The sequence below is a fragment of the Neoarius graeffei genome, chromosome 5 (assembly GCF_027579695.1).
Source record: "Neoarius graeffei isolate fNeoGra1 chromosome 5, fNeoGra1.pri, whole genome shotgun sequence".
NCBI classification, from domain to species: Eukaryota; Metazoa; Chordata; class Actinopteri; order Siluriformes; family Ariidae; genus Neoarius; species Neoarius graeffei.
Genome location: NC_083573.1, coordinates 18,255,072 through 18,275,707, shown reverse-complemented (window position 1 = coordinate 18,275,707; position 20,636 = coordinate 18,255,072). Strand labels below are relative to the sequence as shown.

The following is a 20,636-nucleotide window of genomic DNA, read 5'->3' as shown; positions in this document are numbered from 1 at the left end:
CTTAGATCAAAAGGTGCAGGCTATCTGCTGGTACCTCGTATAGTGAAGGCTACATCAGGGGGCAGAGCCTTTTCTTACAAAGCCCCACAGTTATGGAACAGCCTTCCAAGTAATGTTCGGGAATCAGACACAGTCTCAGCATTTAAGTCTAGGCTGAAAACATATCTGTTTAGTCAAGCCTTTTGTTAATGGTGTTTATGAGGTAAAGGAGTAGATCTGGAGGGTCCTCAGACATAGTGTTTTGGTAAACTGGGATGTATGGATGCTGTCAGTCCCCACTTGCTTGCTCACTCGAGTTTGTTGACGGTGTAGTGGCTGGCTGCTTTATGTCCCGGGGCTCCCTCATGCCTGTGTTACCTTCTGGCTCTCTCCTTTTAGTTATGCTGTCATAGTTAGTTGCCGGAGTCCCTGCTTGTACTCGGTGCAATATGTATACTGCTCCTACTTATTCAGGTGACATTGGGCATGCCTAACAACCTGTGTTTTCTTTCCCTCCCCCCACCCCAAATCTGTCCCTCTGAGTTACATGGAGTCAACAGGAAATCTTTTGGTGGAGAGGGTGGAGACCTCGACTGGCTATCGTAGCCTGCAGGGAATCGGCCGTCAGACATTCTGTCGCATGTCCCAGACCCGGTGAAATGTAACTGAATTGTCTTGGCCAGCCCTAAGGGTCCCATCTGCATCTCATCATTGCTGAGGAGTGTGCTCCCATCACCCAATCAAGCATCCAGCCAGAGCAGGTCATGATATTTTTTTACCATATTAACATGCCATTGTGTGTTATGCCTGATGTAAAGACTCTCGTCTCTGCGAGCCTACCACACAGATTTAATACTTGTCATTTTTAGGGCATACCTAACAACCTGTGTTTTCTTTCTCCCCCCCCCCCCCCCCCAATCTGTCCCTCTGAGTTACATGTTGATCCTGGGATTGAGATGCTGGCCTCTTCTGCCCCTCGGACCTGCTTGATCCATCCTGGTGCCCTGTGTCTGGTCGGAGTTTTATCGCACCGCTCCTGTGAAGGACGGCCCCATGAGGACAGTTGAGGGTTATACCTGTTAAAACTGTTAATATTATAGTCAGGCTGTCTGTTGTTGCCCAAATGAGGATGGGTTCCCTTTTGAGTCTGGTTCCTCTCAAGGTTTCTTCCTCGGGTCATCTGAGGGAGTTTTTCCTTGCCACCGTCGCCACAGGCTTGCTCATTGGGGATAGATTAGGGATAAAATTAGCTCATGTTTTAAGTCATTCAAATTCTGTAAAGCTGCTTTGTGACAATGTTTATTGTTAAAAGCGCTATACAAATAAACTTGATTTGATTTGAAGAGTGTTTTCCCCCTGGTGACACAGTTCACATACTGTTGGAATGTAGGTAGTGAATACTCTCTCTCTCTCTCTCTCTCTCTCTCTCTCCGGATGGCATTACTGACTATACGGATGGACCACACAGTGTAAGCGCATTAAAGGTCAGAGATAGCCAATACCATATGTAGAGAGAGAGAGTGAGAGATGTGTCATCATTGATTGTGCTAATTCCTCCTACTACTGACTCTGTGTGTGTTCACCACTCCAGTGAGAGGAACAGTGTTTTGGGATCACTATGAGGAAAAGGGATACTAAGGCAGACTATAAGAGGAGGATGGTGAACTATCTCTTAGACAACAATCCACGCCAAGTACGGCAGAGCATCACCAACTACAGAGGCCATGTAGTGACACCCAGATGTATCGCTGGCAGAGGAGCTGAACTGCTTTTTTACATGCTTTGAGATATGCCTGCACCAGCCCCTAGCCCCCCCTCACTGACTGTCGAGGAGCATGACATGAGGCGGGTGCTCAAGGTAGTGAACCCCAGGAAAGCTGCTGGTCCAGACAGAGTGCCAGGGAAGGTACTCAAGGCATGTGCTGACCAGCTCTCAAGAATTTTCACTTCCATCTTTAACCCTGTCACAAGCTGTCAGCCCATCCTGCCTGAAATCATCCACAATCATCCCTGCTCCAAAGAAACCTACCATGACAGCCTCAAGGACTATTGCCCAGTCGCTCTCACACCTGTCATCACAAAGTGCTTTGAGAGGCTGGTTCAACATCATATCAAAGCATGTCTCCCTCCCAGCTTTGACCTACACCAGTATGCCTACTGTGCAAACAGATCTACTGATGATGCCATAGTCACAGTTCTACACACTGCCCTATGCCATCTGGAGCAGCAGGGGAGCTATGTGAGAATGCTCTTTGTAGACCAAAGCTTGTCTTTTAACACCATCATGCCAGACATACTAGTTGTCAAGCTGCTGGACTTAGGCATTCCCTCACTCACCTGCTCCTGGATAAAGGACTTTCTGACAAATCACCCCCAGACAGTGAAACTCGGCCTTCACTTTTCCTCCTCCCGCACACTGAGCACCAGCTCTCCCCAGGGCTGTGTGTTGAGCCCCCATCTCTATTCTCTTTCCACACATGACTGCACCCCTGCCTACCCTGGAAACACCATCATTAAATTTGCCGACGACACCATTGTGGTGTCACTCCTGATCTCCGGAGGTGATGAGGTGAACTACAAGAATGAGGTCCTGAAGTTGACAGAGTGGTGTTCAGCAAATACCCTTCTACTGAATACCTCAAAAACTCAAGAAATCATTGTTGACTTCAGGAAGAAGAGGGCTAACCTCACCCCCCTCAGATTTTTTATGGTGACTGTGTAGAGAGGGTCAACACCTTCAGGTATCTCGGCACCCTCATCTCTGCAGACCTCTCCTGGTCTGCAAACACCACGGCAGTTATCAAGAAGGCCCAGCAGCGACTACACTTCCTGAGGGTGCTCAGGAAGAACAACCTGGATAGTAAGCTGCTGGAGACCTTCTACAGATCCTGCATTGAGAGCCTGCTGATGTACTGCATCTCTGCATGCTATGCCAGCTGCACTGAAGCAGACAGGAAGAGGCTGCAGAGAGTGGTTAAGACAGTACAGAAAATCGTCAGCCACCCTCTCTCCACCTTGGACGACATCTGCAATGCTCACTGCCTTACCAGAGCGAGGAATATTTGTTTGACCTGCTGCCCTCTGGGAGGCGCAACAGGTGCATCAGGTCCAGGACTAACAGATTCAAGAACAGTTTTATCCCTAGAGCCATAACCCTGCTGACTGCAAATATGCACTAACCCCGCTCCTTATCGATTGTTCCATATTGTTTATTAGTTATCCACCTCAATAGTGCAATAATACCAAAAGCAATATGCACTTTTTTAATGTATGTTGTATGTGTTGTATGTTTTGAATACTGTTCTATTTTATTTATATAGCCTGGTATATTTGTAGATATTCAGGACCTCAAGTAGAATTCCCGTATGGGTTCCGGGTGAGAATAGGCCCAACGTATCCTCTGCGTGTCGTAAAAGGTGACTAAAAGGGGTTGGCGTCAGGAAGGACATCCAGCCGCAAAACTCTAGCTTCAAGTTCATGCTATGATCTGGAAAAGAATTGGGCAGGGTACAGCCCGAAGTACCCTGTGGGCGCCCCCACCTGCTTACGACAAAAAGAATGCTGGGGACACCGATGGAAGAGTAGTGGGATATAACGACTCCCAAAGGCCCAATGTGCTACCTGGAAGTCGGAAAGGAAAGGAGGGATGGAGATACGCTACATGGAATGTAGGATCTATGACAGGTAGAGGAAGAGAGCTGGCAGATGAGATGGAGAAAAGGAACATTGATGTAATGTGTGTCCAGGAAACCAAGTGGGGAGGAAATGCTGTTAGAGAAATAGGAGGAGGATATAAACTGTACTACAGTGGAAAATCCAATAAAAGAAATGGAGTGGGGATTATACTGTCACAAAAGTGGAAAGAAAATGTACTGGAAGTGAAGAGGGTCAATGACAGACTGATGGCAATCAGACTGAAAGGTGGACTGGAGATGGTCACAGTAATATCAGCATACGGTCCACAGGCCGGACGTGAAGAGGAGGAGAAAGAAGCTTTCTTGATGGATCTGGAAGGTCTGATAGAGGAAGTGGCGGAAAATGAAAAGCTCGTAATTGGAGGTGATTTAAATGGACACGTGGGTAGCAATGGTTATGACGGAGTGCATGGTGGTCACGGCTATGGAGTGAGAAATGAAGGGGAGAAAATCCTATACTTGGCACAGAGGCAGGAGTTGTTAGTGTATAACACAAGGTATAGAAAAAAAGATGACCACCTCATTACATATAGTAGTGGAGGAAGATGTAGCCAGCTGGGCTATATCATGGTCAAGCAGAGTGAAGCAAAGAACTTGAAGGACTGTAAAGTTATCCCAGGGAGTGACATTGTGAGCCAATACAGACTAGTGGTGCTTGACATGAGAAGCAAAGTAGAACAAAAGTGAAAAGTCCGGAAGATAGGAAGATTCAGAACATGGAAACTGAAGAATGTGGAAACAGAGTGTGAGTTTAATAAAGCAGTGGAAAAGTTGAGTGCAGGGAGGGAAAGAGAAGGTGATGCTGAGGGTATGTGGCAAAAGTTAAAGGAGACCTTGAGAAAAGCAAGTGAAGAGACATTAGGAAGAACAAAGCCCGGAAGAAAGAAACAGAGAGACTCATGGTGGTGGAATGAAGATGTGAGACAAGTTCTCAAAGAGACGAAACTGGCTTTCAAAAAATGGCAGAAGTCAATGTTGGAGATTGATAGGATGGAGTACAGGTTGAAAAGGAGAGAAGCCAAGAAGATTATCGCTATCGCAAGAAAGCAGTGCACGCAGGAGCTGTATGATGAACTAGAGACCAAGGAAGGGGAGAATCGAATCTACAGGATCGCAAGAGCAAGATACAGAGAGTGTGAGGATATGGGAAACATTGATATCATCAAAGATAAAGAAGGAAAAATCTTATTCAAGGAGGAAAAGATTGGTGCCAGGTGGGCCGACTATTTTGAAGAACTCTTTAACGTAGAAAATGAGAGGGAAGAGACAGGAGAATCGCTCAAAATGGAAGGACCAGTAAAAGGGATAGAAGTGGAAGAGGTGAGAGGGGCATTAAAAGAAATGAAGAACAACAAAGCACCAGGAAACAGCGAAGTGAATGCTGACATGTTGAAAGCAGGAGGTGAACAATGCCTGATATGGTTGACAGACATACTGGGAAGAGAACATCCCGGAGGATTGGAGGAAGAGTTTGATAGTGCCCATCTTCAAGAAGAAGGGTGACATTATGGAATGTGGTAATTATCGTGGAATTAAGTTATTGGAACATGGACTGAAACTATTGGAGAAAATATTAGACAAGCGAATCCATGCAGTGGTAGAAATTGACCCTAAGCAGTTTGGCTTCATGCCAGGAAAGAGTACAATAGACACGATCTTTATTGTCAGACAATTATTAAAAAATTGAAGGTAACCTGTCGGTATTCTGTGGTTCTGTGGATCTTGAGAAATCATACGACCATGTTCCTAGGGAAGTAATGTATTGGTGCTTGCGAAGAAAAGGAATACCAGAGAAACTGGTTAGACTGGTCATGGAAACATATAAGGAGTCAAAGACAGCGGTGAGAACAGCAGAGGGGATGTCAAGAGAGTTCGTGATCAGGGTAGGACTACACCAAGGCTCAGCATTAAGTCCCCTTTTGTTCGCGATCATCATTGATGTACTGTCAGAGCATCTAAGAGCTGAAAATCTGTGGGAGCTGCTTTTTGCAGACGATCTGGTGATTATAGCAGACAGCGCAGGTCAACTGCAGGACAGACTTGTGAGATGGCAGGAGAGTCTGGAAAGATACGGGTTGAAGGTGAATGCTAAAAAGACAGAGGTGTTAGTGTGCAGTAAGAAAGGAGATGAGAATGTTACCATCAGAGACAGACATGGAGAGGAATTGAAGCAGGTAAATTGTTTCAAATACCTGGGATCGCTAATCGCTGATAGAGGAGGGTGTGAAAAGGAAGTACAAGCAAGGGTGAGTGCCAGCTGGATGAAATGGAAGGAGGTTAAGCCAGTTATAACTGACAAAAGGATGCCAATGAAACTGAAAGCAAAGGTCTATACAACTGTAGTCAGGCCAGTGTTGACTTATGGGTCAGAATGCTGGGGCTTAAAGAAGAAAGATCAAAGAAAACTACTAACAACAGAGATGAGCATGCTCCGAAAGATGCTGGGAGTGACACTGCATGATAGGATAAGAAACGAGGAAGTGAGAAGAAGAACAACAGTGATGGCAAGTGTAGTAACAGTAATAGAACAAAATAAACTCCGCTGGTACGGTCATATTTTAAGGAAAAAGAAGGAGGAGGTGGTGAAACAGGCATGGGAAGAGCCAGTGAGGGGAAAGAGGAGCAGAGGGCGCCAGTTGAAGAGATGGAAAGATGGACTGAGTGAGAGACTGGAAGAACTAGGGTTGAACGAACAGGATGCCGAGGACAGGAAGAAATGGAGGAGGGGGATCATGGCCACCGACCCCCAACCAGGGGAATAATAAGGTGTTGGCAAAGAAGGAGTACTGTTCTATTTTATGTGGTCTCTTATGGGGGGTGGGGTGTTTATTTATTTATTTTTTGTCTGTTCTATTCCTATGTGGTCTTGTTCTATTTTTATATGGTCTTGCACTTTAAGGTTGGCTTTTAATTTCGTTGTACTTATGACAAAGTATGATTCTGATACTGCAGCCCGTCACGTCTCTTCTTGGTCACTGGCACTTTTACACACTAAAGCAATCACCTCTTCACACCGATCCAGTTGTGATGATAATGTCTCACAAATGGCGATATGGAGCACATAACGGTAAGTCCTGATCATCTCTTCATACCACCGAGTTGTACTTCATGGATGAGTGTGTGGGATGAAGGAAAAATTCTCATGCACTGACTGTGCATTGTGGTTCCGTGACCTTGTTCATGCAACACACAGCTCAGCACAAGCCCTCCACATTGCTTTCACTCCGACAGTGCTGAATTCACTCATACAGTTCTGAATTCATTCATAGTGCTGAATTTATTCCTGTATTGCTGAATTCTCTCCTGCAATGCTGAGTTCATTCATACAGTGCTAAATTAACTCGTACTGCTGAATTCATTCATACAGTGCTGAACTCTCTCTCCTGCAGTACTGAATTCACTCATACAGTTCTGAATTCATTCATAGTGCTGAATTTATTTCTGTATTGCTGAATTCTCTCCTGCAATGCTGAGTTCATTTATACAGTGCTGAATTAACTCGTACTGCAGAATTCATTCATACAGTTCTGAATGTATTCCTGCAGTTCTGAATTCATTCATCATGCTGAATTGTCTCTTGTATTGCTGAATTCATTAATCAGAATCAGAATTACTTTATTAATCCCTGGAGGGAAATTCAAAATTGCAACCAAGCTCCTGAATCAAGGAAGAAGTAAATATGTCTAAAAATAGAAGATAAAATAGTCCTTAAAAAGAATAAATAAAAATAAAATAAATTTTAAATAAGTTCAATAACTTAAGTAAAAGCAAAATGAAGTGATTTTATATACAATGATTCCTATATACAGTGGGGCAAAAAAAGTATTTAGTCAGCCACCAATTGTGCAAGTTCTCCCACTTAAAAAGATGAGAGAGGCCTGTAATTTTCGTCATAGGTACACTTCAACTATGAGAGACAGAATGGGGGGAAAGAATCCAGGAAATCACATTGTAGGATTTTTAATGAATTAATTGGTCAATTCCTCGGTAAAATAAGTATTTGGTCACCTACAAACAAGCAAGATTTCTGGCTCTCACAGACCTGTAACAACTTCTTTAAGAGGCTCCTCTGTCCTCCACTCGTTACCTGTATTAATGGCACCTGTTTGAACTCATTATCAGTATAAAAGACACCTGTCCACAACCTCAAACAGTCACACTCAGGCTTGGACTGGTAATCTGTGATTTTGGGCATTATCCCGGTGGGCCGCTGTACCTCAGACCTCCTTTGGGCCGGCCCTCACAAGTTAACACCGGCCCTGTTCTCTACATAGCAATTACAAGTGATTACTAAGCAATAGAAAATCCGCTATTACGTTTTCGACTAAGCACATCATGATTTATGGGGGGAGCGTGCAGTTTATATACCCCTTACTTTTGATACACATCTTTGTCATGGTGGGCATGTGGCATAATTTTATTTTTCTTCTTTTAACTGTAAAATCCTTACAACAAACTAAAACAAACTAAACTAAAAACTTTGAAGCCAAACTACGATGTTCCTTTTGTATTTGGTGGATTTCTGTTAGAAGATTTTGCAAAAATGTGTAGCGGTGCATGATGGGGTAGGAATCTAACGGCTGTCGTCTACCGTTTGATGTTATGAGTTGCGCAGGTTCATGGGAACACGGATGTGTGTCGTGCATATATTCACTGAATAAATAATGGAAAGAGGTGGTAAAAAGAGAAAAGGGGGAGCGGAGAAGATTCGCGACAAAAAGCAGAAAGCTCTTCAAGCTGACATTTCCAAGTGTTTTAAAATAGATCATTTGTTTGCTGTGGCCAGTAGTGCTACTACTAGCGTTGCTGCTAGTGTTCCCGACGTCCCTACTACAAGTTCAATGGGCGAAAATGAGGACAATGTTACTGGAGAGGTCAGTACAGGCTCAAAGCCAGTTGATGTGTATGTTGGATCGGACTCAGAGGATTCCGTGGCCAGTGAGCAGGTCGAGGGAAAGGACGCACAGGAGATTACAGAACCCGAAGTTGTTCATCATGCTCAAATTCATGCTAGCACTTCCGGTTATGGAGCACTACAGCCCAGGAGCACCTGGAGGCATTCATGCTCATGTCAAGTGAAAAAGACATTTTGATGTCCTTGGACACAGACACAATTGTTGACATGGTGGCAGAAAAGAGTAGCCTAATGAGACACCTTCTCATCACCTAACATGTGCATGGCCATCCCCAAGACTGTCTCCTGTAAGGTAAGGTAAAGTAAACAGACCACACACACACACACACACACACACATAAATTCTCCCGATGAGAATTTATCACGTCGACGGGACGACGTTAATTTTAATCCCACACACACACATTTTGGAGACACAAAAGCTTGTGTGCTTGTGCTTCTGTTTTGTAATATGTTCAAGGTGAAATTGAAATGACAGTGAAAGTGTGTTTTCATGGTGTTTAGGTGTCTGGTATTTGTTCATTGGGGGTTCGGTGTGGACGGGTGGGTGGATGTGTGAGTGCGTGTTTGGGGGTGGTTTCGTCAGGCCAATAGTGGGCTGGTCCAGAGGAAAAATGCCAGGGCCGAAATTTGTTCCCAGTCCGACCCTGGTCACACTCCAAACTCCACTATGGCCAAGACCAAAGAGCTGTCAAAGGACACCAGAAACAAAATTGTAGACCTGCACCAGGCTGGGAAGACTGAATCTGTAATAGGTAAGCAGCTTGGTGTGAAGAAATCAACTGTGGGAGCAATTATTAGAAAATGGAAGACATACAAGACCACTGATAATCTCCCTCAATCTGGGGCTCCACGCAAGATCTCACCCCGTGGGGTCAAAATGATCACAAGAATGGTGAGCAAAAATTCCAGAACCACACAGGGGGACCTAGTGAATGACCTGCAGAGAGCTGGGACCAAAGTAACAAAGGCTACCATCAGTAACACACTACGCCGCCAGGGACTCAAATCCTGCAGTGCCAGACGTGTCCCCCTGCTTAAGCCAGTACATGTCCAGGCCCGTCTGAAGTTTGCTAGAAAGCATTTGGATGATCCAGAAGAGGATTGGGAGAATGTCATATGGTCAGATGAAACCAAAATAGAACTTTTTGGTAAAAACTCAACTTGTCATGTTTGGAGGAGAAAGAATGCTGAGTTGCATCCAAAGAACACCATACCTACTGTGAAGCATGGGGTGGAAACATCATGCTTTGGGGCTATTTTTCTGCAAAGGGACCAGGACGACTGATCCGTGTAAAGGAAAGAATGAATGGGGCCATGTATCGTGAGATTTTGAGTGAAAACCTCCTTCCATCAGCAAGGGCATTGAAGATGAAACGTGGCTGGGTCTTTCAGCATGACAATGATACCAAACACCACCCAGGCAACGAAGGAGTGGTTTTGTAAGGAGCATTTCAAGGTCCTGGAGTGGCCTAACCAGTCTCCAGATCTCAACCCCATAGAAAATCTTTGGAGGGAGTTGAAAGTCCGTGTTGCCCAGCGACAGCCCCAAAACATCACTGCTCTAGAGGAGATCTGCATGGAGGAATGGGCCAAAATACCAGCAACAGTGTGTGAAAACCTTGTGAAGACTTACAGAAAACGTTTGACCTCTGTCATTGCCAATAAAGGGTATATAACAAAGTATTGAGATGAACTTTTGTTATTGACCAAATACTTATTTTCCACCATAATTTGCAAATAAATTCTTTAAAAATCAGACAATGTGATTTTCTGGATTTTTTTTTCTCATTTTGTCTCTCATAGTTGAGATATACCCATGATGAAAATTACAGGCCTCTCTCATCTTTTTAAGTGGGAGAACTTGCATTATTGGTGACTGACTACATACTTTTTTGCCCCACTGTACATATATTACACCTGAGTTAAGACAGTGCCGAATTGTGTCCTGTATTGCTGAACTTCTGCAGTACTGAATTCACTCATACAGTGCTGAATTCTCTCATGCATTTCTGGGTGTCTCCCATAACCCAGTACAGAAGGAATGAACTGGAACGGACCATTAAAATAATGTTACGTTTTCTAAATATTTGTTAGGGTTTTGCTGGGATTCGAACCTGGTTCGCTGGTGTGATAAGCCAGCAGACCCCCACTAGGCCACCAGGGGGATGACTCAAATGCAGAGGCGTGAGGCAGAAGTAGAAAAAGTATCAAAAAGTTTATTTACAATATTTACACTATTAACAATACAAGGCAAAAACAAAAGTATAATCCAAATGCTCAGAAGATAACCAGGAAAAAACAAAATTTCAAAGAAACAAAGAGCCAAAAAACCAGAAAAGAAGAGGCAAAAATACAAATGCTCAGAGGATCCAAAATGGTAAACACAAAGTCCAAAAAGTCAAAAAGAAAGCAAAGTACAAAAACCACAAAGCCACGGGCGAGGAAATCGGAACAGAGGTTACTGGAGCTAAACATAACAGCACAAAGACTCCAAGAGGACTGAACTCAGGGGTATAAATACACAAACTAATTAAGGACAGGGCGGGGCAGGAAACAGGCAATAAGACAAAAACAAAACACAGAACACAGTGGTGACCTCTAGAGGCCCAAAACAAACATGGCCAGAAAAGGAAATAACAGTGGCCTCTAGAGGCCAAAACAGTCCCAGTCCTAACAATATTCAGGTGTTTCATACTTAACATCTTGTACTCACACGTATCACTGTCATGTATTCTTTGATTATCCAGTATTATATCCTGTCACATTGTATTAACATTACATTCACAATATTTTCAATCGAAATCGATCTAAAAGCCTGGAACTCTAAAAGCCCGGAACTCCAATTACGGAATATACCTCGGCGTGATGTCACAAAGAAATCCCGTGTGGCGGAACGAGCACCATCTCGAGTAAAATGTGGTTTCACATTGATTGTGAAAACTTGGGTCATAAAACAGAAGCACAGATCAAAAAAGATAAGAACTTGAAATGTATACAATGTCAGCTGAAGAAACGAAAAGGTAGAGGTACAGTGGTATGCAAAAGTTTGGGCATCCTTACTGAAAATGTCTGTTACTGTGAATAGTTAAGTGAGCAGAAGATGAACTGATCACCAAAAGGCATAAAGGTAAAGACGACATTTCAGCGTTTTCTGCAAGATTTGTGTATTATTTTTGTTTTGTACAGTTGGAGAGTGCAAAAAGAAAAGGAACAGCATGCGAAAGTTTGGACACCCCAATACATTTGAGTTCTAGGGTAACTTTTACCAAGGTTCCAGACCTTAATTAGCTTATTGAGCTGTAGCTTATTCAAATTCTTTGTTAGGAAAAGTCAGATGATGCAGATTTCAAAGCTGTATAAATTCTCTGACTCCTCAAACTTGTCCCTAAAATCAACAGCCATGAGCTCCTCTAAGCAACTCCCTTGCATTCTGAATAATAAAATAATTGATGCTCACAAAGCAGAAGAACACTACAAGAACATAGCAAAGTGTTTTCAGGTAGCTGTTTCCTCAGATTGTAATGTTATTAAGAAATGGCAGTTAACAGAAACAGTGGAGATCAAGGTGAGGTCTGGAAGATGAAGAAAACTTTCTGAAAGAACTGCTCGTTGGCTTGCTAGAAAGGCAAATAAAAAACCCTGTTTGACTGCAAAAGACCTTCAGAAAGATTTAGCAGACCCTGGAGTGGTGGTGCATTGTTCTACTATGCAGCGACCCCTGAATAAATATGACCTTCATGGAAGAATCATCAGAAGAAAACCATTCCTGTGTCCTAGCCACAAAATTCAGCGTCTGAAGTTTGAAAATGAACATCTAAATAAGCCTGATGCATTTTGGAAACAAGTCCTGTAGACTGATCAAATCAAACTAGAACTTTTTGGCCACAATGTGCAAAGGTATGTTTGGAGAAAAAAAGGGTGCCAAATTCCAGGAAAAGAACACCTCTCCAACTCTGAAGCATGGGTGTGGATCAATCATGCTTTGGGGTTGTGTTGCAGCCAGTGGCACAGGGCACATTTCACTGGTCGAGCGAAGCATGGATTAGAATAAATGCCAGCAAATTCTGGAAGCAAACATCACACCATCTGTAAAAAAAAGTTTTAGTTAAAGGATATGGGACATGGATTTTTACCTGGGCATAATTATGTATAAAGGACATAAGAAATGCCATCTAAATCACTGCAGGGCGTCAAAAATGTGAAAATCATCACATTATTCAAGTTTTTTTATACATCAGCGTAAAACAAGGATTTGTTAATGAGCTAGGTGGTCACGTGATCCGTGATGTCACAAAAACTTTCCAAGTAGCCAGCGCTTGGGAATCTAATGTAAACAGGTTACCGAAATGGACACCATCGACAGTGATATTCCTGATGTTTCACAGAGATGTGAAGTTAGACCCTATCAATTCGAACCGATAGCTGGAAATTCACGTGAACATAGATCTTGTCTTTACTCTGACGGGTCAGATGATTCTGAGAGTGAGAGTTCATTCAGCCCTCATGAAACTGAAAGCGGTCGGCTCAATAACACTTCCTGGTAAGTTAAAAACAATTCTGCTCAAAGGCTAATGATCTGTTGAAAGAAGTATTATTTTTGTATCATACATTGAAAGTTCATCATAGATCTAGCTAAAGTCCGTTGCAAGCTAGTTTTTTTTTTTTTGCTGATATTTTTCGAGATTGATTGAGATACAATGCTTCCAGAGTCCGAGATGAAAACATTCAAAATGGCGAAACGAGTCAGAATTATGATAATCAATAATTGATACACCCAAAATTATAATACTAATCCTTACCTCGGCTTTCAGTCGCTTAGCGCACAGGTCTTCAACAGGGGGGTCACGAAATCGCACCGGATCACTCATATCAACAAAAATATTCCTGCCCTGTCCCCTGGCCTCCGTCAGCAGGGATGCAAACAGCGCGCCTTTCGGCGGATGCCGCCTTTTTCATGGCTGAATCGCGCAGATCCGATTTAAAAAAAAAAATAGCGATGTTGGTTCATGGAGCATGAGGCATGAAGTGTAAGGATGAGAGAGAGGCGGTTTGGGTCGGGAAGCTGCGCGCATTTGTGCAGCCTGGCGCAGGTGTGCGCGGCTTCCCGATTTGAACTGTTTTTTTTTTTCTCATCCTTATGCTTCCTGTTTCATGAATTAATATCGCTCAGGACCTGAGTATTAATGTTGAAAGAATCCTCAGTGAAATGGTCCGAATACAGTTTGTGGGAAACAGTAGGTGCAAAGTTTTTTTCAACAGGTGCTCTGTAAAGTTGTCCTACCAAGCTTACTGCGCATGCGCAGGTGAGCCCACACTTTCCTCAGCTTCGGGTCCTTGGGGAATGCAAAAAAACTTACTCCAGGGCATTTCCCATTGGAATTATTGCAACCATAAGCAGCACAATACACCATGATGTCCAATGTACTTTAAAGACTATAAAAACAATTTTCTTGTCATCCACTTCTCCATTCATCTACCCGTTTGTGCTGTGCCCGAAAGTTTTTGTGACGTATGATCACGTGACAGCGGCTCTTCCGGTTGCAAAAAATTCATATCGGAAGTCGAGCAGAAATGCCATATAATCATCACGAATATAACGATTTTGCTGAATTTAATAGATGATTTTGTATTTGTTGATGCAATTAATTCATATTTTTAATGGAAAGAAACTGATATAGCGTGCTTTTATGTTTCATGTCCCATATCCTTTAAAAAGAGGATGGGTCCTACAACCCTGATTCCAAAAAAGTTGGGACAAAGTATAAATTGTAAATAAAAAAGGAATGCAATGATGTGGAAGTTTCAAAATTCCATATTTTATTCAGAATAGAACATAGATGACACATCAAATGTTTAAACTGAGAAAATTTATCATTTAAAGAGAAACATTAGGTGATTTTAAATTTCATGACAACAACACATCTCAAAAAAGTTGGGACAAGGCCATGTTTACCACTGTGAGACATCCCCTTTTCTCTTTACAACAGTCTGTAAATGTCTGGGGACTGAGGAGACAAGTTGCTCAAGTTTAGGGATAGGAATGTTAACCCATTCTTGTCTAATGTAGGATTCTAGTTGCTCAACTGTCTCAGGTCTTTTTTGTCGTATCTTCCGTTTTATGATGTGCCAAATGTTTTCTATGGGTGAAAGATCTGGACTGCAGGCTGGCCAGTTCAGTACCCGGACCCTTCTACGCAGCCATGATGCTGTAATTGATGCAGTATGTGGTTTGGCATTGTCATGTTGGAAAATGCAAGGTCTTCCCTGAAAGAGACGTCGTCTGGATGGGAGCATATGTTGCTCTAGAACCTGGATCTACCTTTCAGCATTGATGGTGTCTTTCCAGATGTGTAAGCTGCCCATGCCACATGCACTAATGCAACCCCATACCATCAGAGATGCAGGCTTCTGAACTGAGAGCTGATAACTTGGGTCGTCCTTCTCCTCTTTAGTCCGGCACGGTGAATTGTGTTCACAGATAATGTTCTCTGGAAATTATTCCTGAGCCCATTTTGTGATTTCCAATACAGAAGCATGCCTGTATGTGATGCAGTGCCATCTAATGGCCCGAAGATCATGGGCACCCAGTATGGTTTTCTGGCCTTGACCCTTACGCACGGAGATTCTTCCAGATTCTCTGAATCTTTTGATGATATTATGCACTGTAGATGATGATGTTCAAACTCTTTGCAATTTTACACTGTCAAACTCCTTTCTGATATTGCTCCACTATTTGTCGGCGCAGAATTGGGGGATTGGTGATCCTCTTCCCATCTTTACTTCTGAGAGCCGCTGCCACTCCAAGATGCTCTTTTTATACCCGGTCATATTAATGACCTATTGCCAATTGACCTAATAAGTTGCAATTTGGTCCTCCAGCTGTTCCTTTTTTGTACCTTTAACTCCAGCCTCTTATTGCCCCATCCCAACTTTTTTGAGATATGTTGCTGTCATGAAATTTCAAATGAGCCAATATTTGGCATGAAATTTCAAAATGTCTCACTTTTGACATTTGATATGTTGTCTATGTTCTATTGTGAATACAATATCAGTTTTTGAGATTTGTAAATTTTTGCATTCCGCTTTTATTTACAATTTGTACTTTGTCCCAACTTTTTTTGAATCAGGGTTGTATAATAAGACGATGATCCAAAGCACACCTCAAAATTTACAATGGAATACCTCAAGAGGCATGAGCTGAAGGTTTTGCCATGGCCCTCACAGTCCCCTGACCTAAACATCATTGAAAATCTGTGGCTAGATCTCAAAAGAGCAGTGCATGCAAGACAGCCCAAGAAACTTGTAGAACTGGAAGCCTTTTGCAAGGACAAATGTGTGAAAATCCCCCAGGTAAGAACTGAAAGATTATTAGCTGGCTACAAAAAGTGTTTACAAGCTGTGATACTTGCCAAAGGGGGTGTTACTAGGTACTAACCATGCAGGATGCCTAAACTTTTGCTTCAGGCCCTTTTCCTTTTTTTTTGTCATTTTGAAAATGTAAAAGATGAAAATAAATTGTTTTTGCTTAAAATATAAAGGGAATGAGTCATCTTTAACTTTATGCCTTTTGGAGATCATTTCATCTTCAACTTGCTTAACTGTTCACAGTAACAGCAATTTTGATCAGGGGTGCCCAAACTGTTGCATACCACTGTAGAGGTGGTGTAAGAGGCAAGAAATTGTAAAATAGATGAATAAATAGTAGTTAAGTTATATGTTTTGGCAATAAAACAACTAAACAATATATTTTGTTTTTCTTCTATCTTTATCATACGTGATGGGACGGGTTCCCCTGTAAAGGCGGGATGACTAATGTAAGTACTGATTAATAAAATGGTGGATGTGACGGATGTCTCTGTGAAACTGGAATAAAAAAGGTAAGATTATGTAAATAAAAGTCACAAAAATGGTATTGCTGGACAGAACACTTGTTATACATGGGACGGAACAGCATATAAAAACCCGGAAGGCAAATATAAGAAAATGTGTGATGGTACTGTTCTGTCCTGTTCTGTTCCGTACCAGGTTATGGGAGATGCGTATTTCTGAATTCACTCCTGCAGTGCTGAATTCACTCCTGTATTTTTAAATCCTGTCCTGTATTGCTGAATTCATTCATACAGTGCCGAATTCTCTCATGTATTGTTACTGAATTCATTCTTACAGTGCTGAATTCCCTCCTATAGTCCTGAAATATCTTCTCAGACCTCACTTTATATGGATGGATGTTATTTTATAACACTATATTCAACACGAGGAATACTGCTGGGTGTGTTATGCTGGGATCAGACGATATGATATTTTTGTCTTTCCTGATGGTCACCATGTCAGATGAGGCAATCATAATGCCGTAAATTCTTGCCATGTCTTGGTTGGTAGACTGGCAACACTACAAGTTTGACCCCAACCAATCATCATTAACATCCTTGCATGTTGTCTGGGAGGAGGGTCAAGAAATTGTTAGTCATGACTATCAAGGAACAGCGAGGACTGTAGGACTTGTCAAATTAGGTGGGAAAATAAAAAAAGATTCTGACAGGCTAGACTTTTTATCAGGGTGTCATAGAGCATCCCAGACATGACATTGCTGTTCTTTGATTATTTTGCACAAGGCATGTTCTTTATTCCTGATATTCATATTCAGGCCTGATTCTGATCCCAGCATTAGTGATTTCATTAGTCATGCTGTACTGAGCTGACTCTTAATATTCCCTCATTTGTAACTTCAGGACCACACACATGGCATGAGAAGTTTCCGATAGCTAATGGACCCCGCCAGTCTCCCATTGACATTGTGACTGGTGAGGCTCAGTAGGACCCTGAGCTCAAGCCACTCACGCTGCATTATGATCCATCAGTATCACTGGACATCAACAATGCCCACTCCTTCCAGGTCACTTTTGCAGATGATGAGGACACAACAAGTGAATGCATAATGTCTCTTAGATTACTAACATTACAAATGGCACCAAACTACAGTGTTCATTTGACCCTTACTGTTTAAACACCACCTGTAGTATTGTCACTTACACTCACTGGCCACTTTAATAGGAACTTGATCTTGATTTGAAGATTCCTGTTCTTGGCTGCAGGAGTGGAACCCAATGTGGTCTTCTGCTGTTGCATACTGAGATGCTTTTCTGCTCACCACGGTTGTAAAGAGTGATTTATATGAGTTACTATATCCTTCCTGGCAGCTCAAACCAATCTGGCCATTTTCCTCTGACCTCTCTTATCAATAAGATGTTTCCACACACAGAACTGTCGCTCACTCAGTGTTTTTTGGTTTTCGCATCATTCTATGTAAACTCTAATGACTGTTGTGTGTGAAAACTCCAGCAGATCAGCAGTTTCTGAAATACTCAAACCAGTCCATCTGGCCCCAACACCCATGCCACAGTGGAAGTCACAATTTGAGATCACAATTTTTCCCATTCTGATGTTTAAAGTAAGCATTAACTGAAGCTCTTGAATTGTAGCTGCATGATTTTATGCATTGTGCTGCAGTAACGGTATTGGCTGATAAGATAACTGCATAAAACAGTAGGTGTATGGGTGTTCCTAATAAAGTGGCTGGTGAGTGTACCTTGTTGAACTAAGACTTTTGAGTGATTGATTTTAGACCTGTAACTGTTGTACTGTTTGACTCCTGCACCTATTAACCTGATATGTATAGTATTTGTGGGTGTTAATTTGGCACAGTGAGAGTTAACTCAGTACTGTAGGTGTTAATTTGGCACTAGGAATTTTGCTGTGTGCCTTGATGTGATAATGTATGTGATGGACCTTATCAGCTACTGTATGTATAATAGTCTAGAGTGAATTCATTTGTATATTGTCTGTTGAGATGTCAGACCTAAAAAGGTCAAGATCTGTACGTAATTTAAGCCAACTAAAAAGAAAACAAAACAAAAAAACAGGATCCTGGAGATGATGTGCAGTTACCGTATTTCTGTGTGTCTGCTGGCATTGTTTAGTCATATTTTCCCAGCACTCAAATGTCCTAATGAGGAAGTGTGAGTAGGAAGACTACACACAAAAATGTCCTGGTGAACTTTTGACTCATACTCAAACATTAAACACTACACTACATGCAAATGTGTCAGTCTGTGGTGGAAGGAATTTCCTGAGCACAAAAGCAGACTGTTGCACAAAAACGTGTTGTGAAGACAGTATAATTTTATTGGACTATTGTGTCTTCATGTTGCGCGCACACACACACAGTTATCTGGGTAAACAAATCACAACATTGTACATGCAAGAATGTGTGTCTCTTAGGGGATGGTAGTGGTTGTTATAACATCTCTCCATTCTCATGAATTTGTGGTTTTCCCGAAGTGTGGCTGATTGTAATTATGACAGAAAGAACTTTATTTAATTAATTATGTCAAATGTCTTATCAAATGATACATCATGATAGTTTTTTTAAGATATTTTTCGGGCTTTTTGCACCTTTATTGGATAGGACAGTGTAGAGACAGGAAATGAGCGGGAGAGAGACGGGGAGGGATCGGGAAATGACCTCGGGCCGGAATCGAACCTGGGTCGCCCGGATTTATGGTATGGCGCCTTATCCACCTGAGCCATGTTATTGACCTAATGAGTTGCAATTTGGTCCTCCAGCTGTTCCTTTTTTTGTACCTTTAACTTTTCCAGCCTCTTATTGCCCCTGTCCCAACTTTTTTGAGATGTGTTGCTGTCATGAAATTTCAAATGAGCCAATATTTGGCATGAAATTTCAAAATGTCTCACTTTCGACATTTGATATGTTGTCTGTGTTCTATTGTGAATACAATATCAGTTTTTGAGATTTGTAAATTATTGCAAGTAAAGAAGTGGCTTCTTTTCATCTTCCCTAGCTTCATCTAGTTCACTGGAACAGTACATATCCCAACTTTGGAGAAGCTGCGAGCATGTCTAATGGCCTTGCTGTAGTTGGAGTCTTCTTAGAGGTCTAAACACATGAAAAAAATATTCCTTTATTCTATTTTGTGATAAAACAGAACTTGTGATAAAATAATGTGGCATGAAGGACATCTCTTATGTGTTTCAAGTGTGTTCTTTGCTCTATTTTATATTCAACAGATTGGTGATGAAAACCCTCGACTCCAGAAAGTCTTTGATGCACTGGATGCCATTAAAGCAAAAGCAAGTTCTCTTAAAATTTCAAGGGACTTTTATGTTAAGGACTAATTTCATAAATTAATTCTGAGATAAGTTGGCTAATCATGACATTCTTGCTTTCCCGCCAGGGAGCACAGACTTTATTTCCAGACTTTGACCCCACTATCCTGCTGCCTAGCACTCTGGAGTACTGGACATATGATGGCTCTTTGACCACGCCCCCTCTACTCGAGAGTGTTACATGGATTGTTTGCAAGAAGTCAATCGGTGTTAGCTCCACACAGGTCCTGTCGATTTCATTAACATATTATTCATAGGACCTATGACCTCATACTGGAACAGTTCTAGGTGCTCAGCATATACTGTACATATCGATATACACTCACCAGCCACTTTAATAGGAACTTGTTCTTGATTCTATGATCCCTGTTCTTGGCTGGCAGGAGTGGAACCCAATGTGGTCTTCTGCTGTTGCATGCTGAGATGCTTTTCTGCTCACCATGATTGTAAAGAGTGATTATATGAGTGACTGTATCCTTCCTGGCAGCTTGAACCAATCTGGCTATTTTCCTCTGACCTCTCTTATTAACAAGGCTTTTCTACCCACTGAACTTTTGCTCACTCAGTGTTTTTTGTTTTCTTTGCACCATTCTGTGTAAACTCTGACTATTGTGTGTGAAAACTCCAGGAGATCAGCAGTTTCTGAAATACTCAAACCAGTCCATCAGTCTGAAACAAACACCCATGCTCCAGTGAAAGTCATACTTTGAGATCACAGTTTTTTTCCATTCTAATGTTTGAAGTGAACATTAACTGAGGCGCTTGATTTGTATCTGCATGATTTTATGCATTGTGTTGCTGTCAAGGGATTGGCTGATTAGATAACTGCATAAAACAGTATGTGTGTGGCCAGTGAGCAT

General features: G+C 42.1%; 1 protein-coding gene across 1 annotated transcript; it reads left to right on the top strand.

Annotated features, from left to right (window-relative positions):
- The first annotated feature begins 9,469 nt into the window (after positions 1-9,469).
- On the top strand, positions 9,470-20,033 carry LOC132886216 (carbonic anhydrase 2-like). The gene is made up of 4 exons (XM_060920786.1): positions 9,470-9,484; positions 19,452-19,544; positions 19,678-19,740; positions 19,845-20,033. Exons 1-4 carry the CDS (start codon positions 9,470-9,472, stop codon positions 20,031-20,033), a joined length of 360 nt encoding a protein of 119 aa, XP_060776769.1.
- The last annotated feature ends 603 nt before the right edge of the window (positions 20,034-20,636 follow it).

Bases quoted from the DNA above. Each gene is read 5' to 3' on its own strand.
- LOC132886216 (XM_060920786.1), top strand. The intron at 19,545-19,677 runs GTCTAAACACAT...TATATTCAACAG, and splicing joins TAGTTGGAGTCTTCTTAGAG to ATTGGTGATGAAAACCCTCG. The intron at 19,741-19,844 runs GCAAGTTCTCTT...CTTTCCCGCCAG, and splicing joins TGGATGCCATTAAAGCAAAA to GGAGCACAGACTTTATTTCC.